At 40.6% G+C, this 18,862-nt stretch overlaps 1 protein-coding gene across 2 annotated transcripts in view; it reads right to left on the bottom strand.

Moving 5' to 3' along the window:
• Positions 1-7,707: 7,707 nt before the first annotated feature.
• Positions 7,708-18,862, bottom strand: part of fstl5 (follistatin-like 5) — a 117,017-nt gene continuing 105,862 nt past the window's right edge. For both annotated transcript variants that reach the window (XM_084430508.1, XM_084430509.1), the window contains exons 14-16: positions 18,624-18,731; positions 18,081-18,205; positions 7,708-10,020 (exon numbers count right to left, since the gene is read on the bottom strand). In XM_084430508.1, coding sequence (XP_084286634.1) covers positions 9,318-10,020; positions 18,081-18,205; positions 18,624-18,731 — 936 coding nt within the window. In that variant the 3' untranslated portion in view covers positions 7,708-9,317. The remainder of the gene's footprint in view (positions 10,021-18,080; positions 18,206-18,623; positions 18,732-18,862) is intronic.

The following is an 18,862-nucleotide window of genomic DNA, read 5'->3' as shown; positions in this document are numbered from 1 at the left end:
TACATTGTTCCAGACGGCGTTTTGACAGGCTGAGCTGCTGTCTTGAGCTCTGAGGCTTTGTAGTCTGGTAAACAAAACCTGTTAGCAGGAGTGTGTTTGTGTGCAACTTCACTGGTGTCTGTTCACCCGTGTCTCGGGGCAGCGGTGGTGTAACCTTACTGATGACAGTCAGTGCAATGTGATGATGTGATTTCAAAGGACAATGTGTGTGTGTGTGTGTGTTTCTCTCTCTCTTACACACATATGCTAATTTTTTCTATATATCCTAAACATTTGTTAACAACATGTATTCTATACCTCAATGAGCTCTTTGTTTCTGCCCTAAATTAATACACTGTTAAATTAATTAATTGTTACACCAGTCATTTATGTACATTTCTGAATGTACATTTCTGAAATACATAACTTGGACAAGGTCACCTCTGATAACAGATCACTCTAAATTGTAATGTAGACACATGCATTTTCTGTAAAGCTGCTTGAAACAATATGTATTGCGAAAAGCGCTACACAAACAAATTTGAATTGAATTGAATAAGATAGGGAGAAGCCAGTCAGCTTGAACTAATAAAAGTACTATTGTACACAAACATTTGCAGAGGTGGGAAGAAGTCAAGTAAGTCTTGAGTCTTTGCATTCAAGTCTCAAGTCAAGTCCCAAGTCAAGTGCCGAGTCAAGACAGGCAAGTCCAAGTCAAGTTGCAAGTCCTCAAGTTTAAGCTTCAAGTCTTAAACAAGTCATTAGTGCTTATTGCACAAATTTCTCAGTGTTAATTACTATAGTAAATTAAATGTATACTAATTTATCTCAGGAACGCTTTTAAAATATGTTCATGACTTAGCAGTTCAATTTCATGATTGCGATAAAATTTTCACAAAGGGCACCCATCTATCTCAGTTCAATTTAGGGATTGTTCTTACGTGTGACAAAATAAGGAAAAGGCAGTGAAAAATACTATTTTATTGGTAACCTAGTAAGCTCCACATTTTGTATGTGTGTGTGAGAGAATGTGTCTATGAGTGTATCTAAGCCATTATTTGGAACCTAAAATAAACACAGATGCATAAGAAATAACTGCTACCATACTACACTTTACAAGTGAGAGAGGAAACATGCAACATGGATGCAGACAAACTCATGAAGACAGTCTTGCAAAAGATCAAATTGGCCAAAAGTCTGTCAGAGATTTGTGCATGATGTAGTATGATGCCTCCATGGCTGAAAACACGCTCCACTGGAGCACTAGAGTCAGGCACTGCCAAGACCCTCATGGCCACTTGGAATAGTGCAGGAAGGGTGTTCCGGTTTATAGCCCAGAACAAGAGGGCGTTCTATCCTTCAGATATGTCAATGCAGTGACTTAGCTGATGTGCTAGAGTTGTCCCAATGTCTTTCCTCTGTCTCTTATGATATGCTGCAAACAGCCCCATGGCGACGTATCAAGCATCACGTGACATTTTTTGGGGCTATATGTTCCTGTCATATTTACAACACATAAATCCATCCATTTGTCCAGAAAGACATGAAAGTGAGTGGCTGGTGAACAGGGAGAAATGTCTCAAAATTATATTTGAAAGGTTTATTATTTCCGCTTACTTAGACATCAGTGTTTTTTTGTGTGTTTTTTTATTTTTATAAATGGTTCGCTAGTACTTGTGTATTTAAATCCAAAAAAACCCCATTATTTGGTTGAAAACTGTCTGAATCTGTTATAAAAAAGTATACAAGCATTCAAAACTGCTCTCAGTTAAATAAGTTCCCTTACGAGAACGTTGTCTCGTACTGCGTTGTAAACGCTGTGGGAAAACTCCTTTTCTCGAGAATATTGAAGCCTTTATTTTAAAACGCATTGCAGCTGCACAGCGAGAACATCATAGCTCGCGCGAGTGAGCTGATTGGCTGTGCTGCGGCAACTGCACAAACCTATGGTGAATGAGCAGAAGTGCGCGATCCAATAGGAGCGCTTGGTGCCCTGCCAGACTCAAGCGCGCCAATTTACACGTGACAGGAGAGTATAAATTGAGAGAAAATTCGCCATATGATAGATCTATCTCCTTCAGCTTTGAGACTCACCTCGTCGCTGATTTCTCCGTATTAGAAGCCGCCTCGCCGTAGAACAGCCTCTCAGCGGAACAGCTTCGCGCCATCGGCAGACTTCGCCAGCAAGCGTTTCCCTGTGGCATCCGGCGAATATCCTTTTTACAAAGCAACTTCTAAAAGAGCAAATCGCTGTTTTTACAGCGCGAAGCGCGTTGTTTCAAATGCCGCTTCCCATCTGCGATTCCTGCGGGGTTCCCCTGCACGTGTCAGACCGACACACCCAGTGCGCTATCTGTCTCGGCCCTGAGCACGCCGATGCAGCGCTCACTAAAGGCGGCTGTCATCTCTGTGACAGTATGCCTGTGTCTGTCTCCCGATCCAGACTCACTCTCGCTCATTCAGAGCCCTTTTCAGCGCGTTTGCGCTCTTCTTCCTCTACCACGCTCTCCACTGTTGACGGCGCTGAGGAAAAGGGCTATGTGACACTCCCGCCACTTGAGGAAGCGGTCGCCGCGCATTTGTGCCCTCCCACTGCAGGAAGTTGGAGGTCAAAAGCGGCGCACCCGTCCAAGCCGTGCAGGACTACTTCGGCTATGGCCAGCCGCGCTTATTCTGCCGCCGGTCAAGCCGCCTCTGCACTACACGCCATGGCGACTCTTCAGGTGTTCCAGGCTAAGCTCCTCCGCGCTATGGACGAGTCAGGCCCTGACCCGGACACCTTCAGAGACCTCAGAAGTGCTACAAACTTGGCGCTACGGGCAACGAAGACCACCGCTCAGCCCATCGGCCATAATATGGCCAGCCTGGTAGTTTTGGAGCGCCACTTATGGCTGAATTTGACTGAGATCAGGGACGTGGAGAAGACCGCCTTCCTCGACTCACCGGTCTCCACAACCGGTCTCTTCGGCCCATCGGTCAGCGGCTTCGCTGAGCGCTTCACCGAGGCCCAAAAGGCTTCCAGTGCTATGAAGCACTTCCTCCCGAAGCGCTCCAGTCCGGCTTCACGGCGCCCCAAGAGCACGCCGCAGCCACAAAAGACAGCAACGCAGGTCCATCAGCCCCGCCCAGTGGCTGAAACCAGCCAGCTTCTGAAGCCAACGAAACGGTACCCGTTCCCTAAGCGCCAGGGCCCTCGGCCGAAGCTCACGCTCGACCATGAGCCCAAAAAGCCGTCCTAGCCGGCAGAAAGAGGGGTTTATGTCCCGCCGCGGCCGGACCAGCCCCGAAGACCGCTCGAGTGCTTCTCACAGCCCCCTCTTCAGTTCAGGCGGCTGGAGCAGTATTAAATGCAGAACATGGGCCCGTCATCTGTCATGCACCCCTGCACCCAAACGCTGTTTTAACAGCGACCCACACAAAGCACAAATCGAGCAAATTCTCTCACATAAACCCACGGCGGTCTGGGCCCCCAAGTCTGGGCGTTCCACCGTCAGATGTGATTTTACCTCTGGCTCATCGGGCTCTGGCTTGGCAGGCCATCCCCGGAGTCTCAGATTGGGCGATGAACATTATAAAGCGCGGCTACTCGCTTCAGTTTCGTGCTATTATTCAAACCACGGTAAGGAGCACCATAGCTCACGTCCTCCGCACCGAGGTTTCATGTCTGCTGGCGAAAGGGGCTATCGAGATAGTCCCCGCATCACAAAGCGAGTCGGGGTTTTACAGCCGTTATTTGCTCGTTCCGAAGAAAGACGGTGGCTGGAGACTCATTTTAGATCTCAGACATCTGAACAAGGCCCTCATGTCACGGCCATTCAGAATGCTTACAACCAGACATATCCTAGCGCAAATTCGCCCAGGAGACTGGTTCTTTTCAGTGGATCTGAATGTCCGGCGATGTGCGGCGCCCGGCTGATCCGCTCCGTCCACATTTGCAAGGTTTTTTAACCTAGAGGTTCCTGCTCTGCAGGCACGAGTTCTCTCCATCTAGGCCCTGGCTCTATGGACCCAGGCCGGTGTGGAACTCAGACACACTGTTGTGACTTCATTTATATGTGGGAATAATATTCTAGGTCCCTGGCTCTGTCAACCCAGCCCTATACTGATTTCTGAGTGGCTTTGTGCTTCACTTTATACTTGCATATCATTTTAGACCCGACACTCCGGTCTGTGATATTCAGACTACTCTGTCATAGTCCCGGGGCTCCCTGGATTCTCAGAGTAGTCACAAGCTAATAGCACGGCGTTTTAAAATGGGTTCCCACAGCGTTTACAACGCAGTACGAGAGAACGTATAGACCTGATATTGATATCTATCGATATATACCTGTCGTATGGCAAATTTTCTCTCAATTTATACTCTCCTGTCACGTGTAAATTGGCTGGCTTGAGTCTGACAGGGCGCCAAGCGCTCCTATTGGATCGCGCGCTTCTGCTCATTCGCCATAGGTTTGTGCAGTTGCCGCAGCACAGCCAATCAGCTCACTCGCGCGAGCTATGATGTTCTCGCTGTGCAGCTGCAATGCGTTTTAAAATAAAGGCTTCAATATTCTCGAGAAAAGGAGTTTTCCCACATGCGTTTACAACGCAGTACTCGTTCCCTTATCTCTAAGGGAACCGAGGTTACGTAAGTAACTAAGTACGTTTTGATGGATGTAAAGGGATAGTTCACCTTAAAATGTAAATTAAGTCATAAATTACTGGTGTGGTTCTAATACCGTATGCCCTTCTTTCTTTTATGGACCACAAAAGGAGAATTAAAAAAAAAAAGTCCCGCTCTGACTCGTCCATATAATGGCAGTAATTGGTAAATGTGAATGGTCAGGATTTTCGTTAAATAATACATTAAGGGCCAGATTAACTAATAGCGTGCGCCAGCGCGAATCCTCTTTTGATGTTAAAAAACTACCATCAGGATTTTCTAAAGACACACAATGAAAAATTAGCGCTGAAAAGGAATGGACAGGGTTATTTTTGCGACTGATTATTACATATGCATTTGTAGGAGTTTCCCTTTAGAGGCAAAATTTATGGGAGGAGAGTATTTAAATGAATCATGCAAGGTTATTTACTAAGGTTTGCGCTAGTCAGTTTACTGCTATATGTTCCATTATTTAATGGTAAATAAAAGCATGTCTTAAACCAGCCTCTAATTTGAGCTGCTCTCTGTAGATTGCTCTGGTCACTATGGAAATGATCCGGCTGCATCTGTGTTTTTTAATTTGCACGTTGTAAATAGATCACGCACAGCTTTCAAGCTTTCTGCGCTTTTTTGGAATTGCACTTTTTTGCTTTCCATTGATGTATGGTTTGTTAGGATATGACAATATTTGGCCGAGATACAACTATTTGAAAATCTGGAATCTGAGGATGCAAAAAAATCGAAACATAGAGAAAATTGCCTTTAAAGTTGTCCATTTATGTTCGTGATTGTGCTGCATTCACTCACAAAAATAAATGTTTTATATCTTTACGGTAGGAAGTTTACAAAATATCTTCATGGAACATCTATAATTTTGACCCAATGCAATGGATTGTTGGCTATTGCTACAAATAAACCTGTGCAACTTATGACTGGTTTTGTGATCCAGGGTCACATATAGTTATCTTTATAGTTATTGTTCTTGGTGTGAATGGGCCTTTATGGAACTCACCATCTTTGATATTTACTTTCATTACTGTCACTACGGTTACAGGCACTATTCACAGATATCTTAAGAACAGAAAAGGTGCTTGACTTGAGTTATTCATTGATGCAGACAGTATTTGAGTTGCTCCGACAAGCTGTTGTATGAATGGCGCCATTTGAGGGTCACATCTGACACTGACACTAACACATTCTAAACACTGACTGTGTGAATATAGCACGAGAGCTGAAAAGAAGTGATACAGAGCAGGAATCAACCTCTGCTACCTCTTCATCATTAAATCTCTTCAAATCTGAGCTAGCATCAAGGATGGATTACGACTGAGGCCAACGGGGCTAATGCCCTGGGACCTCTGACCACAGAGGCCTGACACCTGGAAACAAGGCATTGCAGAGTGGTACAATTGATGCTGACAGAGAAATAGTGCTTAAATGTGTGGCAGTAACCTAATAAAATACAATAAATGATCAATTAAGTATCAAAGATGAAATAGCACAGTTACATAACACAATGAAGGAAAAAAAAAATGCTTGTTGGTATCTCTGAAGCTTCAAATCCCGGTTGAGTACATTTAGCAATTTTAATTAACCAAGTAGCGTAGGCGCAATTAGTTGCATTTCATTTTGTGATTTTGCTGACTTAATTAACTTGACCTGTACTCTTTGCCACTATTAACTAAAATTCATTCCTTTGACACTTTTGGCCTCGAGGTGAGGAGCAGCAGACGTGGGATGGGTCAGCCAATATGGTAAGGGAAGTACAGCACAGAGACCTGCTCGCACAATTCCCTTTTATTGAGAAGGGCATTTTGATAATTTTCACAAAAATGTCATGGCCCCATGTTGGTTGTACGGATATCTGAACATGCAATATATCTAAAGAAAGAACAGAGCTTCTGCTTTTAAACAATAGCAAAACAAATAATAATCTTGCTACAATCATTCTTATTTTTATCAACATTGGGTAATTTCATTAAAAGCAATATTTTAAACAAAAAGGTGAGAAAATAGTTTTTAAAGACTACAACATGCATAAGCAATGCTTTTATCGCTTTTTTCGGCTCCATTTTTTTGCCTGTGTTTTCAGAAGATGTGTCATAGTGCCCCCTACCGTATAACAGTGAAAACACGTAAAGTTGGAAAATTCCGTCAATGGCGAAGAAAGAGTTCTGGAAAAATCGTTCTAAAGTGATTCCAACGATATCGTGCTGTTTCGTTATCATTACTGCTGTGGTGTGGAATTAGAATGATTATTAAAACTTTATAGTTAACAGGCCTTTAAGGTCCCCAACTTAGACGCCTTTGAAAAAAAGCATGCATTTTTGGGCCGTTGGACATTGTGAACATGAATGATGATGATCAGACTCAGAAAAGGAAGGACATGAACATATTAAACTGCGACCACTAAATTATCCCCAAATCTCTCTAAAAATGGTGGGTGTGCGGCCTATAATGAGAGAAGGAGAGAATGGAAGAAAGATAAATGACCGACAACAGATAATTGCAGTGCCAGTGAACTTGGTCTCGTTCATGCAGCAACTTGTGCATTCATTTGGTATTATGAGCGAGATTGAAAAAGAAGACTATTAACATAATGGATCAGAGTCGGAGAGGAGGGAAGGAATACAGAAAGAAATAAAGAAAGTCAGTGGTGGAAGGAGGGAGTGGAAAGGAGGACAGTAAAATAAACTGAAAACTAAAGCTTTTCTGACAGTCATTGCCCCAGATGTATCGAGTATGCAAGTCTTTTTACTGAATCCTGTCCAAAAATCAACTGAGTTCTTGTTACAAGGTGCTCATTATTTGTGTGGAATAGCACGCTTCGAGCTTCATAAAGTGAGTTTTAATAAATGAAGATTGACTGTGTAACGGAGCATGATGTATAATTGAATTGTAAATTATGACATTCTGCAAGATAAATAACATTTGCGCTTTGAATGAATCACTTTCTTACTGAATCCATCAATTTGTCGATGCACTAATGCATAAATTAATGGAGATTGGGATTTTAATTCATTTTCCGGTCTATTCAACTCATATTGCCGAGACAAAATAATACTCAAAACCTTTTTTTTTTTTTTCAAAGTTATAGGCTTTATTTAACTGCCAAAATGTCAAGCATGTTTCTACATAAATAACAACCACGAGAATCAACGTACATGGCTACATGGAGCTTAGGAAATCTCTGGATGTGACATCACAATGTAATTGGTCATTTGTGGAACAAAGACAGTGCAGTTCTTTTGTCTTAAAAATAAGCGAAGGGAAACGAATCAACCTGAACCGTTTGAAGATGATTTCGGCTAGCTATAGTTTTGCATGTGAGCGTAGACCAACCTGCTATTTACAGAACACAAGTAAAATTAAAAGTCACTGAAAAACAAAACAGTCATGGTTACTCTGGGAATAAGGAAAATACAGTCAATAAAAAGCCATTTCATATACATTTTAACAAAATATACAAAATCTAAACTAAAACATGGAAACATAAATGTTAATAATTTGGGGGGGGGGGGGGGGGGGGGGGGGGGGAGAGCTCAATTCATGCAGCCCATTGGCTGGCGTGTCAATGAAAATGCATAGACTGTCCATTGAGGAAACAATTGAACGTTGTGAGCACACGCTTGTGCTTCCTACTGACACTAAAAGATTCCTTTGTTAGTGCTCTTGTAGCATTGTGACTCTCAAACTCTTAAATAAATGTTTCCCAGCTATATAACCCTTGCAATGCATAAATTATGTCTAACATCACACCACACAACGCACCAGTTACTGAAAGCAGACTCTTATGGCAGTGGCTGTGACTGCTGAGTCAACTAAAACTTGATTCTTTATGTGCCCTTGAAACTCTACATCATTTCTTACTAAGATTATACAGGATCATACCCGTTCCTGTAAGTTATGTTTTCTACTGTATAACAGACTCATTTGTTCACTGATCTAACCAGTGTTGGTTTTCGTGTAGGTTTTAATTGGAGCTTCAACACAAAGATTCACACAATTCTCTGTGTCATCATTCTTACACCCAAACTTTTCATGAAGATTTACAGTTGTCAAACACATCATTACCGATATCTCAATATCAACAGTAGGTGACAGTTTCTCAGCACGATGCTGTTTTAATAAGCCAGATCTGCCTCGGGGTCTGTGGGAGTTATAAACAGGTGAAATTTAAGTGTAGCTCTCGTTTTCACTCTGTGTGTGAGAAAGCCAAGGAGGGTTTAATCCACAGGCTCGGGGGGAATTATTATGTTAGCTTTCTTTTTTAGCGAGTATTCCCTCAAGGCACTGGAAAAACTGGGCCGAATGCGCTTTGTATATGTATTAAGTGATAGCGGGGAAATGAGGAAATATTATTCTTAAAAGATGGGTCTGTATCAGTTGAGTTGATCCATTTGATCAGTTGAAAAATTCTCACCTTCAAACGAAGTGATTCCCGCTGATACCAATGCTAGTTAGACACCACCTTATATTTTTGGAGAAACTTCTTATTAGCTATTTGACTCGAAACCTGGCTATCTTATCAGAAACAAGCATTTCCCAAGTTCTCTTTTCCAATGCAGGGTTTTGAACAGTCAATTTAGTTTTTAGTTCCAAACTTTGAGACTTTTTTATTCTCAATAAATTAAACAGAGATCAAATTCAGTGCAACCTGTTTGTTTGTTTCCCTCTCAAGCCCCTTTAAGACAGCCTACGCCTCTCCCACCCACACCACAGTATTTCCCAGTGGAACATCAGTGATCTCACAGTTGAGTTTATCCAGCCTCCCATCCAGTATAAACAGGGAGCTTTGAGAAGGGGTCATGAGATACTGTCCGAACAGCCCGCTGCCAGTCATGACCCTGTTCTGGCGGTTCCAAGGCCACTGCGCCGATGGCGTGGGCAGCTTTAGGCTCTTGATCATTTTCACGTTACCGGTGCTGAGCTCCACAAAAAGAGCATCTGTCTGCCGACCCGAGCTGCCGAACACGTTATACTGGTTATCCTCGGTGAACGAGGGCATGAAGGCCAGATCGGACAGGTGCAGGTTGGTGTGAATGTCAAAGGGTTGGCCGATCTCGCCCCGCACGGACACGGGCTGCAAGCGCATTAGCCCGTCACGGTCATCTACACTCACTAAATAGTGGCCATCAGGAGAGACATAAGGCGTGCCGCTCACATCCCCATTAGGACCGATGACATCGTCTGTTACGCTATCGATGATTAATTGTGGCCGTACCGCACCTGTTGAGTCCGGCCAACAGTTGACGAAGTAGTATCCGCCCAGGTGTGTGTAGGCGAGGGATTGTGGGATGCAATCGTACTGCTGCAGACTTATGTTTTTCACAGAGGAGGTGGTTTCCAAGTCGATCTTATGAAGAGATGGTTCATTCTTGTGGAGGATAATACCAAACCTATTAACGAGACAACATGTATTAGACGATATCAGAAAACATGGTTTCTGTCATGCAAGACATTATCTATATAATGTGACCCTGGATCATAAAACCAGTCACAAGTCGCATGAGTATATCTGTGGCAATAGCCAACAATACATTGTACGGGTCAAAATTATCGATTTTTCTTTTTTGCTGAAAATCATTAGGATATTAAGTAAAGATCATGTTCCATGAAGATATTTGGTACATTTCCTGCCGTAAATATATAAAAAAAATGTTTTTTTTTTGCAGGCTCAGATTCCAGATTTTCAAATAGTTGTATCTCATCCAAATATTGCCCTATCCTAAAAAACCATACATCAATGGAAAGCTTATTTATTCAGCTTTCAGGTGATGTATAAATCTCAATGTCCAAAAATGCACCCTTGTGACTGGTTTTGTGGTCCAGGGTCACATATGCATTTAGTTGAGGTCTATTTCAATATATTTAATACTTTCATTTTATGGACCATCATTTTCCACAATTTACCTCAAAGTCTTTACAATTCAGTCAAACATCAATAAATAATCATATAATTCAGTTTCAATGTCAATCATTGTTTTATTTATTCTATAATATATTATTTAAATTATAAATTATAATGTATACAAAATATTTGTCTGAATTCAATGTGGCGGACACAGCGTGGTGCTCTATGACAAAATTAAAACCTGTTGTAATAATATTTTCGAATAAGCTGGAGGACAAAATTCTACCTGAATAATTAGTCAAAATTAAAGACGAAATCAGTTTTGTTTTGTTGTACATTTTTTACAACAAATGTAATGTGTTGTCGTGTCTTAAATTTCTTTGCAAATGGCAAATCAGTCAATTCCTCTTCTACTTCCCATTCCAATTCAACACTCTCAAGGTCGGTTCAACTCATGATTTGAAAGGAAGCCAATCCAAAAATGTAGATTTTTGCCAACCCTGAAGCTCTGTAATTGTTAAGGATCTATATCGATAAATAAAAGATCCAATCCCAGGTTAAAGTGTGCCTGGAACTGGATCTAACTCCATTGCTCACTTGAGTAATGTTACCCTGAGGGCACTGGGCTTGCAATTAATGAAGTGCAAGTTGCTTTGGATAAGAAGAAGCTGCCACACCGAAAGTAACAAACAAAGCTTCTGAGTGAATAAACCCAGAGTGCAGGTTCAAGTCTAATGAGGAAGATCCAAAAGCTTTAGGGGAGAAAAAAGAATTCAATGTCACATCTCTATTCATCAGTCTACGCTAAATATCCTCTGCCAGATGCCTGGGTTTCATAATTTATTTCAATTAAAAAATTAATCAGCCACACTTTGTCTTATCCATTGAGAAATCCAAAGGGCCCGATAATTGGCTATAAAAAAATATCAGAAGAACAAAGAACAAATGAAGTTGGTGAGTGAAATGAAGGATCTGACAAAGCTCAATTAAATCTGCATGCTCTCCAATCAGTTCTAGTGCAGACTTCAAACCCTGACATCCATCTTCTTTTACGCACTTGAGAATGTAAGTCTGGCCAAAAGGCCACGTCTGCCACGGACCGACGGGACAGATTATCACTGCTCGTGATGAGCTCTATCAATTGGCAGCCGGTGTCTGTTCATTAGTTACAGGCATGGCTGCGACGATATGCTCTGGGCTTAATTTCTAAATTATGAAGTCCAGGAAGAAGGCCTGGCGACGGATCCGGCAACTGGGGGGTGAGATCACGGAACATGAACGCAAAAGTGTGCGTTTTAATACCCAGTCAACTCTCCAAGGGTACAGTAAATAAGATTATTTGCTAGCAAGAAAAATTCCCTTCTGATGAGCTATTTGTGCCTCCATTTATGTTAATATATATTTAATATTTTAGTTTTTGACAAGCTAGAATAAAGGTTTTCTGTTTTTACAGGTGTTACATTTTGATGAATTGCATGGGGGGATGTGTTTCCAAAACACTTGCTTCACACACATAAGGGTGAATGTACATTTCACTCCATGGAAAACAGAAAACACCAACGTGAAAAGTACATTCAAACTCATTTTGTGCACGACATATGCACTGTATTGCACTGTTGTCGAACTTGGCTGTGATGTTATGGGGGTTGGTAAAATGCTTTTAGAATCAGCATTCAGCTTTGTTAAAACAGATGTATGTTTGATGCGACCCACGAGGAAACCTAAATCACTCAATGACGATTACAAACAGGTTTTCTAGTGCTATATATGTATACAAACATTTCTACAGGGGCATGTGATGATGTATCCCTTAGTACACCAGAAGAGTATCTGTATAGTGTCAAATACATCTTTTTGAGTTGGCGCATACAGCTCTGTCTCAGGGATATATCTGCAGCCACAAGAATAAAGTGGTTTTCATTACTCTATAAAGTTACTAGCCTCTACCCATGCAGTCAATATACAGGACAGCTTTGTAATATGATAATAAAAAAGGCAAATGGGTGGTTTTGTGGCATTGTGTATACTGTGTGATTTCCATGGGTTTGTTTATGCACTGTAAGGCAATTTTAGAAGCACTTTCCTGTCGTAAATCAGTGCTGTTCTCCACATGCACCTTTGGCATCCCTAACAACCTTTCTTATGAACAAACAAAACACACTCACTTATTTTATTCTATTTACTCTATTTACTCACTCATCGCGGCACATGCATTTATACAAATGCATTCAATATTAATTTGACCAAACACTTTAGACCTGTAAAATATGTAACTGGCATTAGCAAAGGGCTTACTGAATAATTAAAAGAAAAGAAAAGAAAATAAACAAATAAAGGTATGTATTTTTTTTTTTTTTTACTGTTGAAGCGTAAACATATTTGCCCACAGGCTGGTTGCAGATAAAAGCATGACAGAAAGTCAATGAATGCTGTGAATGGGATTCCTGTAGGCTGTTATTTTCCCAGTGTGAAGGTGTGTAAATGCTGAAATAATTGGACAACCTGACTAAAATGTCACATGCAGTCTCTCCCTTGTACAAATCCCTCCTCAACAGTTCACTGCCACAGGTGATGTCAAAGCATATGAGGCATTTCAAATGAGAAACGAATGAAGTAATTATTGGATCACGGATCACCAAACATTCCTCCTTACATCAGTGTTTTGTACAAATGACATCGACGCTGTTTACCAGCCACGGATCTCATTATGTCAGCATATTTTCAAAAATCAATATCCTCCTGAGGATTACGCGAGTAAATTCATATAAATTTACAAGGAACATTGAGCTCTCGGGTTGATCTATTTATTATTCATGGGTATTCATACAGTGTGGTTCTAGCATGCGTTTAGGTTTAGATAAACACTGACATATATAAAATCAACATGCAAACTACAACTAAAACATAAACCTTTTTGCATGTGTGACTTTAAGGACGTACACACATGTTTATGAATCATTTGAGATTAATAGAATTCTTGAAATAGGTTGTATAATATACAAATATATATACACTGTAAAAAGTGAACAGTTGGATCAACTTAAAAAAAATACTTCAATAGTAACACCTAAAGAAATTAAGTTTTCTCAACTTAATTTCTTTAGGTGTTACCAATTGAAGTAATTCTTTTAAGTTGATCCAACTGTTCACTTTTTACAGTGTATATATATATTTTGAAAGAATCATGAAAAAAAAAAGCTTTCCACAAAAATATTGAGCAGCACAACTTTTTGCAACATTTTGAGCACCAAATCAGCATATCAGAATGATTTCTGAAGGATCATGTGACACTGAAGACTGGAGTATGCTGAAAATTCAGCTTTGCCACAACAGGAATCAATTATATTTAAAAATATATTAAAATAGTTATTACAAATATCATAAGACTACCTTTTTACTGTATTTTTGATCAAATGAATGCAGCCTTGGCAAGCTAATATATTTACTTAATTTGACAGTTTAATTGTGTTTGATGTGATTTCTGAAGACTGGTTGATGCCACTGTGACAACACACAAATCAGTACATGAATTAAACACATCAAACATGGTGTTTCTCATATTTCATACTAATTAATTAACTTAGGTACTTATCAGTACAGAAACACCATAAAAAAGATCTTTCTCCAACAAAGTATCTCCATCATTTACTGAATAACTGCTGGTCTGGAATTCATTATTGAGCTTAAGGTGCTGTAAAACCAAATTCAGAGGATTTGTTGTGCAAGGGATTTAGATGTTTCAAATGCTGTCAATAATTGTGTACACTCTACATACAAATACCTAGAGATCACCATGTCTGGTCTTGATCTGTGAGTCTGTTCTCTTACATAATCACCCTCTCAATCTTTATCTTATTCCCTTTAGATCAATGATGTAATTCGTCAAACAGGTTACATAACAGCGTTTCCAAAGAAACACAACTTCACTATTCAAAAGCTAATGTCATGTGCCAAATCCAAATTTTTGCCATGCAGGCGAAGATCAGAGGGCGACAGTACTTTACACTGGAGTTAACCTCTATTTCAGTATAGAGCGCTGATGTTGCACTCCGTTGACTCGGAGCACTGAAACACATTACTCCATCAGAGAGCAGACAGCACTGCTAAATGTCACAAGTCTATTGGGGCAAAGCGCCAAAAAAGTGTACATACCCTCAGCTGACCGTCCTGCAGTTTATTCAAGAAAAACGAGACTGACACGCACTGAAATCCGGTGACAGGAACTGAATTGTAGTGCGGATGTATCTACTAGCACAGTATTACTGCTAGTAAACATTAGGGTGAAATCAAACCGCTGGATTCAGTGACTTCTTTATGAGGATAGAGAGTGTGTATTTTGTGCCGTGTGTGTGGTATGTGTGTAAGCCGTATTATCTCAGACACCGAAAGGATTGAAAATTAAACTGGTCTTTGTGCATTAAGCTGTATCCTCTGGATGGACTCTCTTTTGTGGGACTAAGATCATGTCTTTTAACAAAAGCTGGTCTGTAGCTGTTGTGATGAACATGTTCATTCCCCAACACCTTCATACAGCAGAAAACACTAAACTAAGAGATACAGACAATTTCAGTGACAAAACAACATTTGAAAGTACTCTGCATAGATGAGTAAACAAATTGTATTCTGACTGGTATGCTGATTTGGTGGATATCCTTATTAAAATGTGAATATGCTTTCATTTGATTAGATTGTAAAGAAACTGTCAATCATATTTCCTCTTTGGGGGCCCATTCATAGTTCTTGTTTGATTGGGCCTTTAATCGATGGTATATACCTTTGGTGAAGCCAGTTGTATTATTTCAGTAGTTTAAGTAGTATGTTTAATAGTAGAATTCCTGGTGAAAAACCACATTACCGATGATTCTGCAGAGAAATCTCTACCAATCAGAGAATCGCAGTGAGCAAATTGCGTCAACAGAGCTCTTTAGTACCCGCCAACTCCCATGAAGCACTGAAACGACGTTTCCCTATGCCCTCAAACTACTTTATATATACACGGTTCTGGGTATTAACTGATTACATGTAATCAGATTCCAAACATTTGGTATATTTTATTGCATTTTGAAATGCTCAAAACCAGATTACAGTTACTTTTTTATGGACTACATGATTACATATTATTCACACAATGGCAGTAAATTATTCAGAATTTCTTTCTCTTTGTTTATATGAATATGGCACACAATAATCCCATTCAAATTTAAGTGGTAAATGAGTCAAACGTTAAAAGTAATCAGAATACATTCCATATTATATAACTATATATAAGCTGTTTCACAGTCAGTTACCTTCACCTATTTGAATTGTTTTCAAATACTTTTCTCTGTCAAATCAAAGTTTGGAATGTTGTGATTCACTTTGTAACTTTTTAACAAAGAGCTTTTTTTAAAGGAACACGCCGACTTTTTGGGACTTTAGCTTATTCACCGTATCCCCCAGAGTTAGATAAGTCCATACATACCTTTTTCATCTCCGTGCGTGCCGTAACTCTGTCTGACGCACCCACCGCTAGCCTAGCTTAGCACAAAGACTGGAGGTAAATGGCTCCAGCTAGCATACTGCTCCCAATAAGTGACAAAATAACGCCAACATTTTCCTATTTACATGTTGTGATTTGTATAGTCACAGCGTGTACGAATAACAAAGTCACATGAGACACAACCATCTTCTAACCGTATACATACTGGGAACTATATTCTCAGAAGACGAAGCACTGCTACTTCTGCGGAGAGATTTACTCCAACTCTGAGCGAACTCTGCTCCTCACCACGGGGCTTCTCAGGCGCTGCGAGCAAATCACTCCGCCCAAGTAGCAGTGCTTCGCCTTCTGAGAATATGTGACCATGTTATTCGTACACGCTGTGACTATACAAATCACAACATGTAAATAGGAAAATGTTGGCATTATTTTGTCACTTATTGGAAGCAGTCGGGTCAATTTTTTACTTTTTTACTTTTTTTTTTTTACAGATTGGGCTTTGGTCGGACTCGGGCTCATTTAGCTTTTCTCCTTTCATCGTGCCCATAATATACGTGCAGAGCGCAGACTACTGTATGAAATATTGTTATATTGATAATATGGCTATGCAACGCAATATGCAATCACGCGAGTAACGCGACGCGCGTGCAATGCATTAGGTGACAGTTGACCATGCAGAGCATCAGGGAGAAGTTGGAGCGTGGGGAGTTACTAAAAGTTCTCAATACTTCAGGAAAGGCTGCATTTTGAAAGAGTTTTGATTTGATTACCACAACAAACAATGAGCCTGAAGCCTTCAACAGTGGATGCTATTCTTTTTCTTCACAACGATCGCGAATAAACAGTGAATGAGCCTACTCAGTTCATGGATGTTTTTTTCTTTATTATATTTGTATTATTATTTAACGTTAGCCAGTTGGTGAAGAGTTCTTTGAAACGTTGTTCTTCAGTAAAGTTACTTGACATCAAAGAAAGGTAGGCCGTAAATCTTTATTTACTGCTGGATCACATTTGGCTATATAATATTCTCTACTGCATGCTTATGCTTCTCTGTAATGGACAGTCTGTATTAATATTTGTGGGCATAATTGTCGGTGGTGGTAGTTATGTTTGAGGCCTATAATAAAATTTTACCTAGTAGCGTGTGTGTGTATGTGTGTGAGTCTAGCAGAGACAGTGCGCATCAGAGAGCGTGCGTCAGAGAAAGCTCAAAGTGATATTGATGTTACTCTTTGGTCGGGTTCAGGTCTCGGTTAGGGCTGGATGTTTTGCCCCGTGCAGGGCTCTAGGCAGTATGCTAGCTGGAGCCATTTACCTCCAGTCTTTGTGCTAAGCTAGGCTAGCGGTGGGTGTGTCAGACAGAATTACGGCACGCACAGAGATGAAAAGGGTATGTATGGACTTATCTAACTCTGGGGGATACGGTGAATAAGCCGAAGTCCCAAAAAGTCGGCGTGTTCCTTTAAATCCCTATATAAAAAATGGGACAAATACTTCTGAAAACAAAGCCACTGAAAAAGTGGGCTTGAACTGTTGCACTCTAACGTGTTCTGATCACTTGCTGTGTATGTAGGCAGCAGACAGCAATGTTTCGGAACAGAGCGTACGATTTCTTCACAACCGTCACATTTGTCATTTTCATGGGAACATTTTACATTGTTTGACACTGTGTTCTCGTCATAAGCATTGACTTGCTCTCTTGACGAAGAGAACAAGTAAATCTATGTAGCGTTTAGAATTGAGACATTCATTTTTATATATTAGCACGACATGATAGCGCAAGTAAACATCCATCTGCCAACAGAGGACAGTAAGAGGATCAGGGCATGCTTGGTAATCTTCAACTCAGATTTTAATCAATTCAAATGAGATTTCCATATCCACACAACATCTCCTGGTCTGTTTATTCAGGGATTAAACCCTCGACTACCTCTAAATGTACTTCCTCATGTGAGTGACTATGAATGCACAAAATGGTTTATTAAGATCTAAATGTCAGTCCCTGAATGCAATTTACACACTATCCAGAGCTAGAGCTGTTTTCTCAGGAGTTATAATCACAGTCAGTACGTGTTCATACATTGCGCGTATAGGCTATACATGGTGGAGGACTTGCTCTCTTTTACCTGATGTGATTGATGGTGAGGCTGATGGGAGGAATGAAGAAATCCTCCACCCTGTCGAAGCGATGGCCAACTGGTTTGGTGTGAATGGTGTGATGGGACATGCTCTCACTGGCCTGGCTGATCATCTGAAGCATAGAAGAGTCACACATTCAACAGGAACATGAGTTTTGCAATTTCATTAGGGCTTTCATGCACACTAACACACACCAGAAGTCCCCTTGTCTTGAGGAGCTCAATGTATTCTGTCTGTGATTAACCAAAGCTATGGATTATGGGGGACAGGCTGTGCCAATTATGCGATATGGAACCCCACTGAGACTCCTTGCTGTGCTGGTTCAACATTACATCACTTGGGAATGCTCCAAAAATGTCAACTAAAATCATCAAAACATACCGAGCAGGGCCGAATCATATACTTGAATAATCAGATGAGAGAAAATGTTAGGCAGAATGTCCCAGTTCTCTTGTTTGAGAGCAGCTTTCAAAATCAGCCATCAAGTGGTGATTAACACTCAAAGATGATGCTAGAGTGATTTGCCTTACCTGGAGGGTTGGAAAGTTTTTCTCCAGATCTCCCCAGCTCAAGATCCACACCTGGTCATGAGACTTGTCATAGTGAAGCTTCACTGGAACCCGGTCTGTGCTTACAGTCTGTTGACAACAATAGATCAACTCTTTCCATTTGCTCAGCAAAAACAGATACTGTAAAAAACGTTGGGTTGGGCAATTCATAGGATGAAATTTGAACTAAATTATCCACACAGGATGTTAAACTGGGATGA

Source organism: Rutilus rutilus, assembly GCF_951802725.1.
Source record: "Rutilus rutilus genome assembly, chromosome: 14".
Lineage (NCBI taxonomy): Eukaryota > Metazoa > Chordata > Actinopteri > Cypriniformes > Leuciscidae > Rutilus > Rutilus rutilus.
This window is presented reverse-complemented; position numbering and strand designations above follow the sequence as displayed.